General features: G+C 41.4%; 1 protein-coding gene across 7 annotated transcripts in view; it reads left to right on the top strand.

Moving 5' to 3' along the window:
• The window catches only part of LOC105917036 (cytoplasmic dynein 1 intermediate chain 1), a 78,990-nt gene that overhangs the window by 12,102 nt on the left and 47,967 nt on the right, over positions 1-18,921 (top strand). For 5 of the 7 annotated variants that reach the window (XM_036145016.1, XM_036145020.1, XM_036145018.1 and 2 more), the window contains one exon: positions 14,962-15,057. In XM_036145016.1, the coding sequence (XP_036000909.1) occupies positions 14,962-15,057 (96 nt within the window). The remainder of the gene's footprint in view (positions 1-14,961; positions 15,058-18,921) is intronic. The other 2 variants (XM_036145017.1, XM_036145021.1) reach the window with 1 other exon arrangement.

Here is an 18,921-nt window from a genome sequence, read left to right as displayed (position 1 = left end):
CCGTTTACTTCAGTTCTCAGTGGTATGAATGGACATGATTGTTGTGAGGCATGGGTAAGTTGTACGAGTAGATAGTGGAGAAACTGTGTGTTACGGTAACAGGACTCAGTAGGGTCAAACTAAGTTTGTTGGGAGGGGGACATTTTGTATTGTTAGCTCAAACTTGTTTGGCCTCATTCTCGTAAAAGACAATTGGCTTTAGGAAATAAGATAATGTGTCTCGCTTTCTTAGCTTTTGTGTCCGGCTACAAGAGAACTCTGGTTTTTTAATCTTTAGAAGCCAATAGCCTAAGAGCCCCTGATTTATTTGAGTTTATTTTTTTCACTCACAAAATACAAATTTCCATAAAAAATACACAAAAGTAATCAAAAAAGGTCACCTGAAAGAAAAGGGGCAGAAGCAAAAGCTTATATGCCCAACTCTAAATTTGCAGTTGTACGCAACATGCCTTTTATATTAAAGAAAGAAAATACTAAGAGAAAAAGAAAGTAAAAAAGAAAAGAAGAAGAAGAAGAAAAGCTTAAACTAACAAAGCATTGATATATTTCCAATGTTTTAATGCTAGTTCAAATTGCAGTTTGGCTCAGGAGGCTTTATCGCTTTCATATTCAGCCATCTCTAAGTTCATACTCAACTTGGATCAGTAAAATCCTAACATTCTAATTTGAAAATGAAAAGAAAATGTATACATATATTTTGTAATTAATGCTCCCTTTATCGTCCTGTTAGAAATAATTTTTTTTGTTGAATGCTAAAAATTTTATATCTACATCTACCAGGGGTTTGAAAGGTTTTTGGCAGCACAGTCTTATGCAACAGTCTCTTCGGCATTGGCTATTTTCAAGTGGTTTTATATTGATATTATGATGTTATTAGCCAATCCAATCAGTTACTTCTATCCTGACCACCTCTTGAAATGCGAGAACATATCAATAAAATCAGATTACTGTCAGAAATGATTACCATTCATTGTTGACTTAAGTATAATGTTTAAAACCTTTTTGTACATTTTCGTTTGTTTCTCTTGGTTGAAACGTACCAAAAACCTACCAGGCCATGACCTTATAGCCGACATATGTACGGAACCACGATGTTCGAGTACCATTACATAACAGCCTTATATAGACTTGTAATTTGAGTTCACAAGTAGTTTTAAATATGGTTTTAGACATTTAGACCATGACAGGAAACCACACACCGTCATCCCATTTGTAAGTCGAAACCTCAGCCAACACCTTTCTTGTCATCAGTGGTTATTTCTTATGTTTCTGTGTTTGTAATTGAATCAAAAAAAGGAAAGAAAAGAGTTTTATGAGGGTCTAAGTGTGAGTATTTGGATGATAGGTGTACATTTCTACTGCATCAGGACAGGTTACATTAGTTTTGCTGTGATGTCATTGTACATTTAAAATTTAGATTTTTTTTACATAATTAACTAGAGATGATAGTTCCATGTACATAGTCTGCTCCTGCTCCCAAATGATCAAAGATTTACTAGTCGAGTAAAGGTGAAGCTGCTCCTACCAATAAGCAACCCGAGGTGAGTGACTTTTCGTCTTTGCCGACAGAGCGTGTGCATAGCTTAAAATTATATTAAGTAATATTATTATGGGGTTATTGCTGCAACATTTGCAGCAATATTTCTTGAAATCTTTAAAAAAAATAAATAAAAAATCGGTAGCAGCCTGCTTTAGCTGTAGATCAAGTGGTGCATGCTACACTCTCGTATGGATCAGAAGGCAATGGTACATTATTTTCTTAAAATTACAGGTTTTCCTACGCAATTAATACATTAAAATGGAAGTCTGATTAGTGTAAAACGGGTTATGAGTGAAACATTTGAAGGAATTTTTTACAATGGTAGAAACTTATCAATACTCTCTTGACTAGGGTAGGGGTTGGGGTTAACTTTAACCCTATATATCTGAACAAAGTCAGTAGAAAAAACAGCAAGGTTCTCCCTGAATCTGAAAAAAAAAGTTATTTTCACCAGGCAACTCTTCCCCTCTGGTCACATTTAGATGATAACTATCAGTCTGCGCATGTTCATCTTATATAAACAGCAAACTAGAGACATGACGTGACCAGAGAATTTACTTTTTAGGTCAGTTTACGAGTAAACACCCAAGTGTGTATGGAAAGCGTGTTTTCCTGATCTGGTTGGTTGCATATTACTTTGACTAGGTGCTATTGATGTCTTAAAAGATAGAAGGGATAGAAGAGAGTAAAAATGAAGGAAAGACTGAAAGGTAACAAAAGGTAATGAGAAATGTTTCGTCATTATGGAACAGGCGTAGAACTAGAGGAGAGAAACTAATACAGAAGCTGTTGGAAAAAAAGTAGCTCTGTTACAGTAATTGTTAGCAGTGAACCAGAAAGGGGCCCTTAGACTCTTTGCATGTATGTGTATAATTAGATAATGCAATATTGGAATTCCCCCTCTCGGGGTTAAAAGTTTAAGGGTTCACGAGTTTATGTAATGTTTGTGTGTCCGTATCCAAAAGTCTGTGCCTGTGACTTGTCCTTTTCTTCATTGTTGAATACCCTCTGGACCCCCGACCGCTGGTTTTTCAGTCTCTCTGTATAGCTTCAGTGTAACGTTGTCCAGAACTTCTCCCCTTAAATATGTTTCCAGCTAAAGGAAGGAGGCCTTCTTCTTACATTTAATTGGACATAAATATAAAAACAAAAACAAAAAACAAACATTATGTCCTGGCACGAGAGTGAAAAGAAACACGTTCACCCAGATAGTCCAAGACTCAGACCCAGACAGATGTAAACACTTATATTTAGCTAAAAGCCACTGAAATAAAGAAGCGTAAACAAATCAACAAAAATGTACACATACAAAGTCAGACGTATGGCGGTGCACGTGTTTTACATTTCCTCTTAACAGGGCGGTTATAAAACTCTAACTCTGAGGTTATTATATGATCCTGATCACTGACTGTACAGCAGCCATGGTGGAGTGTTTCCTTAAGTAGAAGTATATTAAATATTGTTAAATAGGCTCAAAACTTCAGATGGTCATCGACAACTTCTAAAAAAATGTCCCTCAAGGGTCGAGTTCAATAGGATTTTAAATTGAATCGAAAACTACGTCTAGTAGTCAATTACTGGAAGAGTTGAAAAGTTTATATATATATATATATATATATATATATATATATATATATATATATATATATATATCAGTTATTCCATTACAGATTTGAATTTGCCTAGTGTAATAAAACACAACTTTGGAAATCAAATTCATTTCTGCCATAAAATATAACACCAACTGACAGATCAAATATTTACCCGTTCACTTCTTTGTCAACTTATTTTATGAGTTCTTTTTAAAATAGCAAAACACCTTGGTAAGAACCTGATAACAGTGTTCCAAGGAGGAGCAACAACCACAGGATGCGCAGAGATGTTTAGAGATGTTTCTGAGTACCGGTACTTTAAAGACCCAATACAAATGTATCAATTAATGGGCCGGTGCTTAGAATTAGCCGTTTTCCGTCGTTTGACAGAATAATTCATCAGGTCAAACATAGAAACAAAATGACATTTGTTTTCCTGCTCATTAAATGCATAAGAAGTGAAAAGCTCCCACTTTCTCCTGCCTCTAAACCCAAATGACATGTTCTCTGAACTGCTGTATTTTGAGTTTAGTAAAAATCAGCTCACATGTCTTTTGATTAAGATTGCCTTAATAAACATGTATAGTTATTTTGATTTAAGCACTACTCTGCAGTCAGTTTTTTTTTATTGTGTTCAGCTAATCGTTAATAATTATTTAAAGAATACTACCTACGGGGCGTGCTCTGATGGTGCAGGAGTTGTGACCACGACCCCCTTAGCCCTCATTGTGGATTACCCAGGTTCGATTCCGTCTTAAGGTCCTTTACTTCACGTCTTCCCCTCCTCTCTCAACCCCCCTTTCCTGTCAGCCTACTTTGTAAAAATATGGGCCACTAGTCCCATAAAGAACCCATAAAAAGATTTTTTATACACACACCCACACACACGCAAACACAGGAATTTGTGTGTGTGTGTGTGTGTGTAATATATATATATATATATATATATATATATATATATATATATATATATATATACACACAGTTGTAAAAAATGAATTACACATCTGGGTGCATATATTCATATTCAATACATTAGAATATGCATTACTAAAATAATGCATATTCTAATGTAGGTACCTTTTGGAAAAAAAATAAACATACTTTTTATTAAGCTCCCATTTCTGCATGAAAAATTTGCTTTTTTTTATTGGTCTGATACAATAGTATAATCTTAAATGCTGTGTTTATATTAGCTAAGAAAAACAATCATAATTAACAGAAATAAAGGCTTTAATATATAATGAGTCTGTGTTAATGGATATAATGTGTTTGTTTTAGTGAATTGAGTTGTTGAAATAAATTAACTTTTCAATAATATTCTAATTTATTGAATATAACTGTATGCTTTCATCCATAGAGGAGGATATTCTTTTAAGCACAATGTTTGTATTTAATTGCATCAAAGTTTACACAAATAAGTTTGAGTGTATAAAAGTGCCTGGGAAGATAATCGGTAATAGCCCAAAAAGCCAAATAAACAGTTTAGACCTAAATGATACGTTGGTATCGGCTAATGAAGGCTTTGATCGGTGCATTTTTCCGTAGTGTTGCAAAATATACCACTCCTACCCTAAAATAAGATCTGAAAATAATAAAGAAAAATGTAATCAAGACATGCCTCGTACTGTTTCTGTTATAGGACATTTCTACAAACCATCCGAACCATTATGCATTCAAACGGTAGCAGGTTTTGTGTAACTCGGTAACTTTATCTGAAACCGACGCTGCCGACTGGTCTCTGGCCGGCGGTGGCGGTTCTGGGCCGAGCGACAGGCTTTATAAGAGCGCGTAGACTGCACAGTCAGCCACATGCGGGTCTGTGTGGGTGTTTCGTCCTGTGCGCATGTGTGCTCGGCTGCATATGGAAGTACTTGTCTCCTACCTCTTGTTGGTGTCCCAGTCAGACAACAGACCGAACAGACCAGAAGGCGTGCGAGTGTGTCTGAAGTGGAAATGCATCCGGAGAAAAAAAAAAGCAACAATAAGTTTGAGAAACAAAACCCGAGCAACCGTCGTCTGACACGAACTGGGAGAATTTTTGTTTTTTTCATGGCCGGGTGATGTGTCTTTTTATAGAGTCTGTCGCCTTGAGGTGGCGTTTTCTTGTAATTCTGATGGAGTGGGTGTGGGCATATTCGTTCTCACGTTGCCCCTTCTCAGATCAGAGGCAGCGGATACAGAGTTTTTCCCCTGCAGAGACGCAAAACCGTCTCTTGTAGGGTTTTGGTTTCTTCTCCGCCGCTCTCCACAGGGCGCAGCCTTCGCTCCTCCTGCCTCACTTGCAAAATTGATCTAGAGTCCAAAGCGGTTTGAGACAAAAAAAATGATCAAGGCTGTTAAAACACAGAGAAATCCTGCATAACGGGGAGAAAAGATGCCTTTGCAGCGCCTAAGGTAGCAAGCAAGTCACAGATGATTGCAATTTTCCACTAGGACCACTGTATAATGAGGTACATGAACCCTGTCTGTACCCCCTACCCTCTGCCTTCTCGCTCCTCAGTAACTTGGCTGTCATCCGAAATAGTATCGTCATCTGATGAGTGCCTGAGATGAGATGAAATGCAGTTTTAGGTTTCCATTTTCCTTTTTTTTTTTTCCTCAGTCAAACCCTCTCATGTTCTTGGTGTGCAGTGTGCTGCTCTTGACTTCTTGACATGCACGCCCCACCCTGGCCTCCTTGTACTGTCTTTTTCCACGTGTGTAAAACAACCGTGGGGCTCTAACTTTTGCCTGGGTGGTCTCACTTACACTAGAGGATCCCCTCGGTCTATTTGATATAGTTCAGTGCTGCTGCTGGGCCTGGGATTTGGGCTCAGCTTTAGACGGTTATATTGTTTGACGCCTGCGAGGCCCTTTATGGACAGTTTTGAGCCCTTGTGCTGTTTACATGTTGTGGTTTAATGAAAAGAATATGGTTAAAACACAAAATGTTTGTATGGCTGTTAATATGGACCTATTGTTTGTCTTTAATACAGTGATGATGACAATTATGGATAAAATTATATCTTAATTTTCCATTAAGAGGCAGATTTAAATGCATCTTAAATGTTAAAAAAAAGTCATTAGCTCTTCTGTCAAAAGTTTTGTTCTTTCTTTAAAAAAAAGTTTATTCCTCTTATAGCTGTTAAACACTTATTTTAACATTACGATCACCGTTTTACAGCCTCGTTAACTTCATTTGATTGGTAGAAGTAGTCTTGCAGTTCTTCTTTTAGCCAGCAGGGAGCACTCTTGGCACATGTAGTTTTTCCTTTCTTTGACTTTCACCAGAAATGGCAGCGTTTTAAGGAGATTTTTTTATTTATTTATTCATTTACTTGGTATAGGATTGAATGAAATAGTCCCATTCCAAACTCTTACACTAATAAAGGCAACGTCTTTAAAAAAAGTTATTATAGATTTGCTTTCAGTAACATAGCTGCTTTATGAATACTTCACAAAAGCGTCTGTAAATGCTTTTGTCTATTTTAGCAAAATCAGGAAAAACTTGACCCTTAGCCAGCTTTTAAAAATACTTTTGTACCATCACCGTAAAATGAAAAACAACAACAAATAAAAAAAAAAAAAACTGTTGTCATCAGAACGGGGAAGCATGGAGCACCGGTCGGCATCCGAGCCACACGCGTGCACACGGCTCCAGACAGCCCCGTGTCTGAGTGACACAAATACCAGCTCTGATGGCGCGTTGAGAAGTTAGTTGGTGCCACATCACTTTATTTAATTTCTTTTTTCATAATAATTTTTTCTGTTTCTGTCTTTTGGATTCTTCTCCCTTAACGCTCTCCCCCTGCCAGGACTTTTGACAGTTTGGAAAGTTTGAAGTCATGGGTTTTAATCAAGGCCCTGCGGTGGGACTCGGAGCATGGCACGGTACGGCCATGATGGCTCATTTTAAAGATGTGGGTCTGGGTCGGGGCCAAGCCTGGGTGGCACTGCTGGAAAGCGCCGGGGCGGCCCGGACAGACAGACAGAAAGAAAGGAAGAGAAAGAGAAGGAGATGGAACCAGCAGCCCGCAGTACTCAGCAAAAGTTAGCCACAGACCCCTTAAAGGGCTGCATTAATGAAAGCGGGGTTGTGTGTGGGATGGCATGTGTGTTTATGGCGTATGCAGGCTCAAACACACACATATACAGAGTCGGATCAGTGTGGGGCAGTGTGGTGAGGAGATGCATTAATCTAAATCCTGCTGTGGGTTTCAGCTTTGGCAGTTTTGCATCAGGTCCTGCTGCTAATGTGTTGGTATGTGGGGAATATTTTTACCCCTACTGCGGTAATCATGGCTTGATGAACCATGATGAATTTTAAACATCGTTTCTATTAGAATAAATAATAGGGAAAAAAATTAAGGAGAATTTGCAAAACGGCTTTAAAAGACTGCGAGCGGCTGGCTCTTTGTGCTTTTTCTCTTACATCAATAAAACTGTGAGTCCACTTCATGGGTAAAAAACCTTTTTTTTATTATTTCTAACCAGTTTCTCAACAAATGTCCCCACTTGGTAGGCGGTTTTAGTGAGGCGCCCTCACATTGTGTTGTTGTCTTTCTCTTCTTCTTTTTTCCCCCCCAATAATGGTGCGACTGTGATGTCTGTCTGTGCTGTTTGACGTTCAGCGAGATTCCTGAGCAGGTTGGGCTGGCCTCCGACCCCTCAGAAAAAGATCTGCTCGGCTTTACGAATGGATAGCTCCAAACCAGCAATTTTCCATCCTAGCGGACTAACCGGGGTCCCTAAAATGGTAGCGGCTTTTCTCTGTGCTCAGGTGAAGAATATAGGTGGTTTTAACTGTCAAACGTATAACAAGTAACACGGGGACTTGCTCCAGGTCTCGAGAATATGTGCAACAACAAAAAAAACAAAGACCTACAAAGGCAAATGCATTCTTTTACATATAAAAGTGTTTATTTTTAATGGTGGCATGCATTAGGATTCCTTGATAAAAATCCAGGGCAACCCAACCATGTCTTTCAGAGTGTGTCTGATCGGCGTTGTACTTTTATTTTTTGCAAAATAGCTCTAAATGAGTCATATTAGATAAAGATCACACCCTTTTAAGTCTTTTCAGATTTTCTGGATGAAGGTTTTGCCTTTGACTGGACCCTTCTAACAAAAACTTGTGCTTGGATCTAAACCATTCATTGTTGCTCTGCCTGTGTGTTTAACCCGGTCTCAAGTCTCTTGCAGCCTGTTTTTTTTTTTCTGGGGTTCTTCTCTTAGCTCCATCCATCCTGCCGTCTGACCAGCTGAAGAAAAGCCTTCCAGGAGCACGATGCGGCCACCATCATGTTCATTTTCCACCACACATAGTGTTTTTTCTCATGGATCAAAAGGTTCAGTTTCCGTCTACAAGCAATTTTACTGTATTTATTAAAACAAAGGACCTTTGTAGGCAGTGTGTTGCACTTGAGTTCTTAAGGGTACTAGGGGTTTGAATAGAAACGCAGGCCACAGTTTTTAGATTTCTACTGTGAACAAAGGAAAACCCTGTGTCCTTTCCCTGCCATCTATATAACACTTTAGGCCCGTTTACACTACACTTTTTTAACCGAGCCGAGACCAGTCCGAGCTCGGTAACCGAGATAACTCTTGTGTGTAAATGGTCAGCAGACTGAACCGGACCGCGCTAAACATAACCGGACTGCGCTAACTGCAGACCAGTTCCTGAGCAGGTCTCTGCCTGTTTTTTTTTTCTGGCCCGGTTTTCTGATAAAGAGCGCATGAGCAGACCGCGTCATCCCCTTACAGTCAGCTGACTGTCCGCGTTTTTTCCGCCGTGTCTGGCTGCACGTCCTGATTCACACTCCATTCAGACAAATTTCAGACATTCATAATAATACTAGCTTCCTTACCGTGCCACACGGTTTCCAGTGATGATTCTGCTTATGAACCTCAGCGTCTGTTGTTGTTTCCTGCGTCTGTAAATCCTTATTAGACGTTCGTTTGTCTTATACACGTCCCAAAAGCCGACTCTGTCTAACCATAACATCCTGAATGTTACGGGCGCCGCCATTTTGATTTGCTCGGTCCCGCCTTCAATCCCAGAGAGCGGTAGTACCGCAGATCGTCACTAGGAGGCGAGGAGCAACCAAGGAACCGGGATAGCGTGGTGTGTAAACGGTCGTCTCGGCTTGGTTAACTGAGCCCAGCTCGGACTGGTCTCGGCTCGGCTCGGTTTAACAACGGTAGTGTAAATGGGGCTTTTGTGTTGGTCTACCCAACAAAATACACAGAGGTAACGTCGCAAATGTGTGGCAAATCAGACAAAAAGGTCGAAGGGTGTGAATACTTTTGCAAACAGCTGTAAGTTGCGGTTCTGAATACTTTTTGCTGTTCGAAAAGAATTTTGCAGTCATATAAATATAGCCTCTCATTTCTTTAGGCTGTTTTCGAGTTAGTGCGGTTGTGTCGGGGGCCACGTTAGAGGGGCTTTAACAGGGTGTTGACCACCTGCTACGCCTCTGCGTAGCTCCCGTGTCGTGGACCTGACAGCTACGCTTCCCAGGGAATCCCTGCTGGTTTCCGTGGAGCTCTTCCTAAATCCTTTCCTTTCTTTCGCATTGATCTCCGGTCCGTACGTCCACAGTCTCCTCGTTGCTACTCAACGCGGCGGGGATCTCTCAAAACGATGAGTTCTGTCAACAGGAGATGACTCGGTGCAGTAGTCGCCTCCATGCTGCCGTTATAAGTCGGCAGCTTTTGCCCGCTCTCTGTATCTGATGACAAACCGGGCTCAGGCTCATCCTCCCTTTTGACACAAACACCCGCAGCTCTTTGATAACTGCTCCAAGCAGGCGCTGACGCGTTTCAACACCGACACCAGGCGGTAGACCGGGTTCAGAATCTTAAGGTTTGAGCGGACTCTTTGATCCCTACCAAGCAGAACACATGCCAACACTTTATTGCTCTGACGCATCACGCCATTGTGCCTCGTGCACTCGCCCGAGATAGGATCAGAAGACGGTCTGCGTCTTTTATATGCTGCCAATATCTTGCTCCTCACACGCTTTGAGGTAAGCTCCAACTGAGAAATAATGCAAGATGTTTAAGCTAATGAAACATCCCAGCAGTTGATCAGTCTTCATTAAGACTGTTTTTACTTTATTCCACAAACAGATCAGCCCATCCCTCTCAGATGCATTATTTCAATCATCTGCTTATCAGTCAAATTCACCATATGTTGCGGTTAATCGCTCTCAGCGGTGTAGCTGAATGCATCGGCTCACTGTAGCCGTTCTTGTTTTGGTTATGGCAAGCATTTGCCCTGCGTAACCTTTTTGTAGTTCCACGTGGTTTGTTGCTGTTCAGAAAAGGAGAGAGTCGGATTACAGCTTTAAAAGTTTTTCACTCTGTGGTTTCGGACCCTGATCTACTCGCTCTGAGCCGGACAAAACCTGGCATTGTTCTTTTAAAATTGTGTCTATCAGGAAAAAAAGCATAATGTTTGTGGAAAAATCAACTCAATGCTTGGATTTATGTTGTTTACAAACTCTTGGTGAACTCATATATTAACTCCAACTCATCCTGAATCGCTCTAGATTTCTTTGCATCTTTCTTCCAATGACCTAGATGCTCCTAAGATATTTAAGTATCAATCTTCCAGCTTTCTTTTGACGATGGCTGTTTTTTTTTTATTACACCTTTTAATCCTTCACATGGTCATTTTCATTCATTCAGTCATTCATGTATTAAAAGGCTACTATGGGATGAGCCAGTGTTTTATTTCCAGTCACAAAAGATAACTTTGGCACTTTGCTCTTGTAGGTATGGTGAAACTGTCCTGGAACTTTTCACTGGTTCATAAACATGACATGAACATGAGGCCCATTTCTGTTCAAAATGGGAAAGACAAGTAGACATCCCCGTTTAAATAAAGGCAGATGTGTGCGTGCTGATCTTCATAAATCAAGAAATGCGGCCGGTCGCCCAAATCTGCTCAGTCATACAGTTACAGCAATCATTAAAAAGCTCAAAGCAACTGGAACGGTGCTGGGCTAGGACCCAACTTTCTCCTCCCGCCACCCAGTGAGCAGCATTGGAAGGGAGACAAAACTGAAGCAAAGCGTCTAATTTTAATTTATTTTAAGGTTTTTAATTTAATTTAATTTGAATTTGAATTATTTTTTTTAACCAAGGGTGCAAATAAATGTAGAGGTTAGTTAGAATTAGCTTATCTTCTGCAAACAGTTGTACCAAAACAAGTGTTTTGAGTTGGTGGCGTTCATTTATTTATTTTACCAGTAGCAGACGGCATGTCAGCCGAACGTGTAGCATCTTACAGGTTAGCGTTCGCCTTAAAAAAAAAAAAAAATGCGACCTCACACGCACCCGACCACCTCAAAACATGGATGTCCTGGAGGCTTTTCATCCCTTTTAAGACTTTTAGCTGGTGGTGAGGTTACCCGAGGAGTAATCGGGGGCCGGTTGAACAGCACAAGTTGCTTTTGCACAAACTGAGCATATGAAGTATTTTTTATTTCAAAATGTTACGATTAAATGAAAAAAAAAAGGGTTTTAATTTTGTTTTTCTCTTCAGACTGGTCCGACCAAAGATTCGCTGCTGCACAAAAAGCAAGCAGTCTGAAGCAGCCCCAGACGTGTGCACGGTGCATGGGTGTATGACTATTCACACCTTTCGCCGTCCCTGTGTGCGCGCGTGCTTGCCTGCGTGTTTATATAGCATGCTGTATAACTCCCCTCATACCCGCTGGGCTGCTCTGAATTGACTGGGCCCGGGCGGCATGAGTAAGCAGCTGGGAGAAGATTGAAGCAGCCAGACGCGGACGCTCGGTCCACCGAGGATATCATTAGCCCGGGCGTGTAGCCGGCCAAAACGGGAGGCCCCAAGTGGAGTTTCATCAAGGTGGGCACCCCCCCGTCTGCGCCGAGGGGGGGGAGGACACCGGTTAAACGGCCGTCCCGCCGCGAGGCGAAGCATTAAGCGGCAGGTGGAAAGAGGAAAGCGTCTCGTGACTGGAATGAGGTGGGAACGGGAAGGTGTGCTGATACGTAGAGAATAGCAGGCAGACACATTCCCCGCTGGGAGATTGTCTCTTATAATTTCCTTTCGCCGCTTCTTTTACGAGGCAATAAGGAGCCGTGCGGATCCTCTCGCTGCGTTTGCACAAGCGCTTTACATAAAGTTTTGCGCCGTGTCGTTTCTGCTCTCTCGTTTGCACAAAGCCCGTTTTTTTTTTTTTGGTGCGCGTGGAAAAGAGCACCTCTGAAAACATCCACTGAGGGGAAATAGTGGGGATATTTTTGGTGCGGGGCTGTGACAGAACGTCTTGATGCATGGCCATTGGCAGGCACATCAGCAGTATCTCCGTACGGGAATTGGACCGTCTCCCCTCCGTGAGGTAACCCATAGGCCATGAATCACGCTCCTTTGCTCCAGACTCCTGTGGTCCCAGGGACTGACAGTTTGACCGCCCCTCAATGTGGTCGCCCTCCTCTCCTCACACTCCTCCCATCCCCATCACCACACATTCCAACCACCGGACCAGTCACGTAAGGTCAAGAAAATAGAGAAGAATAGTAGCTGTGTGTAATGTATCTTCCGCGCTTTTCCCTTTTTTTTCACATCCTGAAGCTTTTCAGATTAATAACCGCAGTTTGTTGAGGAGGAAATGATTGACGGACGCGGGGGAAAAAAAAAAAAAACAACCCGTCCACAGTAGAGAGAAATAGCGATTTTTTTTAAAAACGAGGCGCAGGGTAAGAGAGGCTGTAAATAGCGGCGTTGCTGTTTGCTCTGTTAGATTGGAGCCTGTTTGAGCTGCTCAGACATGAAGAAAGTCTGGCAGTCCGCCTGTCTCTGTCTCTCTGGCCTCTCCTCCCCACCGGTGGGTCACTGGTGTTTGGATCAGGACTACTGGCTGTTAACCACCAACTTGGAACGGAGGAGGCTGAACACCATTTATTTGATTCAGCGTAGTCGTTTATTACGTACACACAGAATGAAAATTGAAGTCATATATCAAGCCTGCTTTAGTGGTAGAAGTAAACGGATAAAACAGACGGGCATAAGGAAGGATGCGCTGTGAAGGCTGATATTATAATTAAATCAAAGATTTATTACACTGATAACCAAGCTGCACTGCAAAAACGGATCTAAAAATAAGTAAAATATTCTTAAAGTTAGTGTATTTGTCCTTGATCAGGTAAATAAGCCAATGGGATGAGCATTTTTACCCCTAAAATAAGATAATTAGATATCCTGCACTTGAAATAAGAGGATTGAGATGAATTGTTCCTATTTTAAGAGCAAAATTCTTATTCCATTGGCAAATCATCTTATTTACCTGCTCAAATCAAGGACAAACACACAAATTTTAAGAACATTTTACTTACTTCTAGTTCCGTTTTTGCAGTGTGCTGGGTTGGTCACCTGATGCGGCACCAGCTCTTCTGACACACATCCTCTTATGTTCCAGAAGAGATTGGAAAAGGGTTGGGTTTCAGTGATTCTGAGGTCTGGATAAGTATGGCAAAAGAAAACAGAAAACTAGATCTTATTCTTCATCCTTCCAGCCTCTTTCTTCATGCTTCTGCAGGCTTCATAGTTGAAGTCAGATCTAAGTTTCTGTCCTAATCTTATTTATTTTTATTCTTAAAAAGACAATTGGGCCGTTTAAACATGTGAATTTTACAGGAAAGATGCGTGGAAACCCTGAATAAATTCGAAGCTGGGAGTTGATCTAAAGCTTTAGCCCGGTGCAAGCGATAAACGGACAGTTCCTCCGGCGCAAAAAGCAGATCTTGAGCGAGTGGGTTTTCGCCAGTGCCCCCGGGCCATCCTCCAGCTGAGTTAAACACACTCCGACATGTTTGCGTGTGCGTGTGTCTGTGCGCGGCGTTTCTGAGGGTGTGATGTAGTCACTTCCTCCCGCTGGACTGAGCGACTGTTGTCGGCGCGACCCTGCCAGTTAACCCCTCGCCACCCCTGGCACCGCGGGCGAGGGCCCCGCTTGCGCGTGTTTGGGAGGGAGAGAAAGACGGATTGTGTCTGTGTGTGTGTGTGTGTGTGTGTCTAGTGTGCGCGCCGGCGGACCACAGGTGTCTGGTCATGGTGTCAGAGTGTTAAGAGGTCTTTGGAGAGGGCCCCCAGACCGTCGGCATCTGTTTCAGAGGGAGGGCGGGGCCGAAGCGAGGGGAGGTTGGCGAAGGTTACCTACACAGGCCCCGAGGGGTGGCGGGGGCAGTAGCTGACAAGCAGGTGCCTGTGTTGACAGTAACCCTTCATAGTTGAACCCGAAACACACACGCACACTGCACTGACTTCAATATAAATCCTGGAGAGTCAAACATAATTGCTGAGCATGATTAGAGTAAATGCAAAGGGAATCCCCTCTTGCACACACACACCGCTGGATCTCGGCTCTAAGGGGCCAGGGGTCAAGAGTGGAAGAGGAAAGCGCCCGGGACGTACATTTCCTGTGGACTGTGCGCACTTGTGATTTAGGTCCGCATTGACCAACGCGCTTCGCCCATGTAGACGGTTTATGACCGTCGAAGCATTTAAGAGCGCGTTTGCTTTGAAATATGTGTTCCCAGGACAAAGTGGCCTAACTCACACGTTTATCTTACTGAAATTGAGCAGCGTTCATGCTTCAGGTACAAGCACCTCTCTGTTTGTAAATGCAACCCATTTGGAGTGAATGTTAGTCAGGTGTACCGGCGCATGTCTGGGAACGATTATTTTGTTAAGAAGCAGGGGGGGGGGGGGGCCCCCAGAGGGAGGTCGAGGAAAATTGGAACAGCTGTTGATTAACATGAGTGCTCTCTCGCTTGTTTTTCTTTTCTTTTTTTTTCTCCTTTACTCTCTTTCAGTAGAGGAGGAAGAGGAGGATGAAGAGATGCTAGAGGCAAAGCCTGGCCCAGAGGCCGAGCTGCGGGACGAAGATGACAACAAGGAGTCCAAAGATGGTAGGAAGAGTATCTGAGTAAAGCAAAAAGTTGGTACCTTGGGTGTTATTGACCCCTTTTTTAATAAAGGCGTCTCTCTCTCTGTTTTACACATGCATAAAAGTTAAAATATAGGTAATGAGTTAAAAAACATAAGACAAAATGCTTGATTAGATGTGCACGTACAGGAGAAAGAAGAGGCAGGTTTAGAAGAATATCAAATATTTAAAGGAGCAATAAAGGATTTTCACCACTAGGTGGAGCTTGAGCACAGTCTGTAGACCAAAACAAAAAGTGTATCAAGCCACGCCTCTCTCTATTTCCGCTCCAACACTCGGCACCCATTTCCCTTTCTCGCCCATCGGCTCATACGCGCCGATTTGCAGAGGAACATGTCTGGTGAAGAAGTGAGTAACTCATAACTTTATAACGCTGTTAGCAAGAGAAAGTTTTGATCCAATGGACATGCTCTCTGCCATTGTGTGCCTGGTGGTGGCATTTTATGGGCAGGGAGGGGGCAGCTGTTCACGTGCACATACATGTACGTGCATGTGTGGCTGTTTGGCAATGTGAACAACAGATTGAACAACACAGAGAGATGGTGTGTGATGTTTTACCATAGTCCATCTAAAAAGATGCCTTTAGTTCTTACCAAAATAATTTTTTTGTTCTATCTAAAATAATGAAAATTCGCTTATTGCTCTTTTTTAGTTCTTTAAACAAAAAGTCAAATAGTCAAATATGAATGTTCTTTAAACATGACCCATTTTATCGTAGTAGCATAACGGACCAGTGCCCCGTATTCACAAAGAATCCTAAGACTAAAAGTAGCTCTCAGTGACGTCATATTAGAAATAATCTCAGAATTTCCTGAATCCTAAATTTTGTCTTAGACTTTTACCTCAGTAAGAGGTAAAAGTTTAAGACAAAAAGCATCTTAGGCCTTAAGAGAGCTCCTAAAGTTAAATATATAGGAGTAGTGAGGAGGACTTTAAGTGAGCCTAAGTGTTTAAGCATGGAAGATGGTGGAAACAGAAAGAGCTGATTGGCTGATCCACCGTCTAAACAGTGGAGGAAATGAGCACATATAGGTCTTTATCAATGACCCAATTGTTAAGATAAACTTTATCTTCCCCCATTGGGCGAAATAATTAGTTTCAACATGGGATCTGGTAATGTAATCTTATTGAGGATAAATGAATAAGAGGAAAAATATTGAATTCTAATATTTACAGAAAATGCTATCAATGATTAACAGTTTAGCAGGAATGGAAAAAGTCGCAGATAAATGTATATGCTACACAAATACAGACTCTAGATAAGAGAAAGTACAATATTATACACTCTATATACATAAAGGGACGATGTAAAAGAGGCGAGAAAGTATTTTCTGTATTGTACTTGATGATGGCAGCCTCCAGAGCCTAAACGATCATCTAGATGTTTGCTTGTGTGATGCCATCTCCTCTCAGGCATGTGATTGCGTCACAGAGCGTTTCCCACTTTCCAGGCTGGTGCGTAAAAGCACCGAGACTTGCAGAGAAAAAAAAAAATCCAACCGCTTTATACAAGCAGGTGATAACAGCAAAATGTCGACAGGTGAGTGCACATTAATATCAAGCAGATGAAGGAGTAAAATGACCAGTATGGCAAGTGAACAAATCAAAAATAATGATGACGTAAATAAGGACTGGTGTGAAACAATCATTTCATTTTGCTAAGCTACATCCTCATGTTAAATTTCGTAATCTAATCTAGTCGGCTAACTTCTCTCCTTTGATAGGAGCGTATTTATGTGTTGATTTTTTCTTTGTACTGTCAGCCGATCGTAGCTCTTAAAAGACAGCGTCAGACCTAGCCACGGCGTCAACCACACCTCCTCACTAAGATACAAATTCCTGTGGTCTCCTTACTCAGAGTCGCTCTCAGCGGCGATCTGAAAAGCTCTGAAGCTAAGACTGTTTAGACTAAGATAGGAGCTCTCTGAGAGAGAATACAAGCAATGGTCTTTCTAGTTCTAAAATTATTTCAAAATTAATTAAAGTGTACAAAACCCTTACATACAAGCTGATGTTCTTTCTTTTTATCTACACTGTACACATCTATGTTAGCTGCAAAGGCCAAAGGAGCGTCTTTTAAGATAAAGCTTTGCAGTAAATTGTTGGAACTTGTTTTTTGGATGCAACACAGTATTTTTTCACACAGCGCTTTTATTCCACATACAACAAATTATTGCTATGGTGACAATTTCTCATGCATGTTTATTATTTCTAAGCTCAAAGGATGCCATCATTTTTTGGTAATGCTTAGCATCTTTTTTAAATAACTAAACTGTAACCATAAAGTAAAGTGAAAATGAACGCCTTAGTTAAGTTTGAACACAACATTCGGAGCTCCCCCGCCTCCCCAGTGCTGCTGACAATCAGTCAGCTCAATAAGTTGTTTAAATGAAGGGGATTTCCCGCTGGATGTTTCACTTCTTTGAAGAAAGACGTTTTTTTTTTCTTCTCTCAGTGGTAGCTCAGTGTCAGAGGAGCATGAACATGACTCTTTTGTGTCTTTGCGCGTCCCTGGAGCTAATATGTCTGTTAGTGTTATAATCAGCCCACTGCTGGATCTTTGCCAGAGCAGATAACCTGCTAACTTCACCATATCAGGCTCTCAACTCATGTATTCTGTGCAATACACTTAGCACTATAACCATATTTAGCTATTTTTTTTCTTCTTTTTGTTAAAGAAGTCCTCCACTGCGTGCATTAGAAACTAGTTTTAAAGTGCTTCTGTCTTTCTGGGTTTTACCCACACAGTGACGTCACACGGTGATACAATATCTGTTACGTAATGAATTTATTGTTTAATTTCTAGTCCTACGGGTCGCTCAAAGGTTTTTTTTTATGCTGCAAATGTCATTCACCCACACACTGATGCAGTAATACGCAGATTGGTAGGCAACCCAATCGTGTAATTGCGTTGCAATTTAAATGACAATTACAATAAATGCACTCAGTTTCTGATTACCTAAGAATAATTTACAAATTTAGGCTTCATTTTCTGAATATCTGCAAATGTAAGATTTTAAATAAATCATGTTCATGAAAAAGTTGATGGTTTTAGGAGGGGGATTATCGAGACGCTTCGCTGTGTTCTCTCACTGTCCATATTTGTATTTCTGCAACAAAATCTAAATTATTAGACGTAAAAGCCACTTATTAGCACCAGTAATAATTCTGTAATTATTATCATCATTATCATTATTTTACTGATACGTTATATTTTCGCTACAGTGGTAATAGAAGTTGCAGCTTTGCCAGTTTCTACCAGGGACTTTCTGTTCCATCGACATCCATCGAAGAGTCACGACTAAATATAATACGATTATCTGAAAGACAGCCACGTATAAAGAACTGAAGTGAATAAGAAGATGATCTCAGATCACCATGAGCTAGTCGAAAAAGTAAGAAGACCCTTGGAGTGGTGGAAGCCAACCAGCCCACCTTCAACGCTGATTCGCAAACCGACACAGAATCGGAAAGTTATTTTCTGGGCGAACCCAGAGTGGACCGATAGGTCGGCAGCCAATCTGGCGGCTCGACACCTCTGGCAGAACGTGGACAGGGCGGTTGAAGAAATAGCAACAAATGTAACATCGCTCTCTTGTAAAATGTAGAGCATTCAGATTCATTAATAGAGGGCCGTGTCCCTCCGATCTGAACATTTAGATTTTTAAATAACTAAAGTCGGATGAAACAGACACTGTACTCCAACAACCTTCGGGGTAACATGACCACCGCAGGTAAGGGAAATATTACTGATAATAACTTAAGAGAACATCCGCTCAGAAAAATCTGAACTAACCCCTGATGATGTGGTCAGGATGTCCCTTAT

This window comes from Fundulus heteroclitus, chromosome 13 (assembly GCF_011125445.2).
Source record: "Fundulus heteroclitus isolate FHET01 chromosome 13, MU-UCD_Fhet_4.1, whole genome shotgun sequence".
In the NCBI taxonomy this organism is placed as follows: Eukaryota; Metazoa; Chordata; class Actinopteri; order Cyprinodontiformes; family Fundulidae; genus Fundulus; species Fundulus heteroclitus.
The sequence above is the reverse complement of the archived record's forward strand: the minus strand, read 5'-3'. Positions and strand labels throughout refer to the sequence as shown.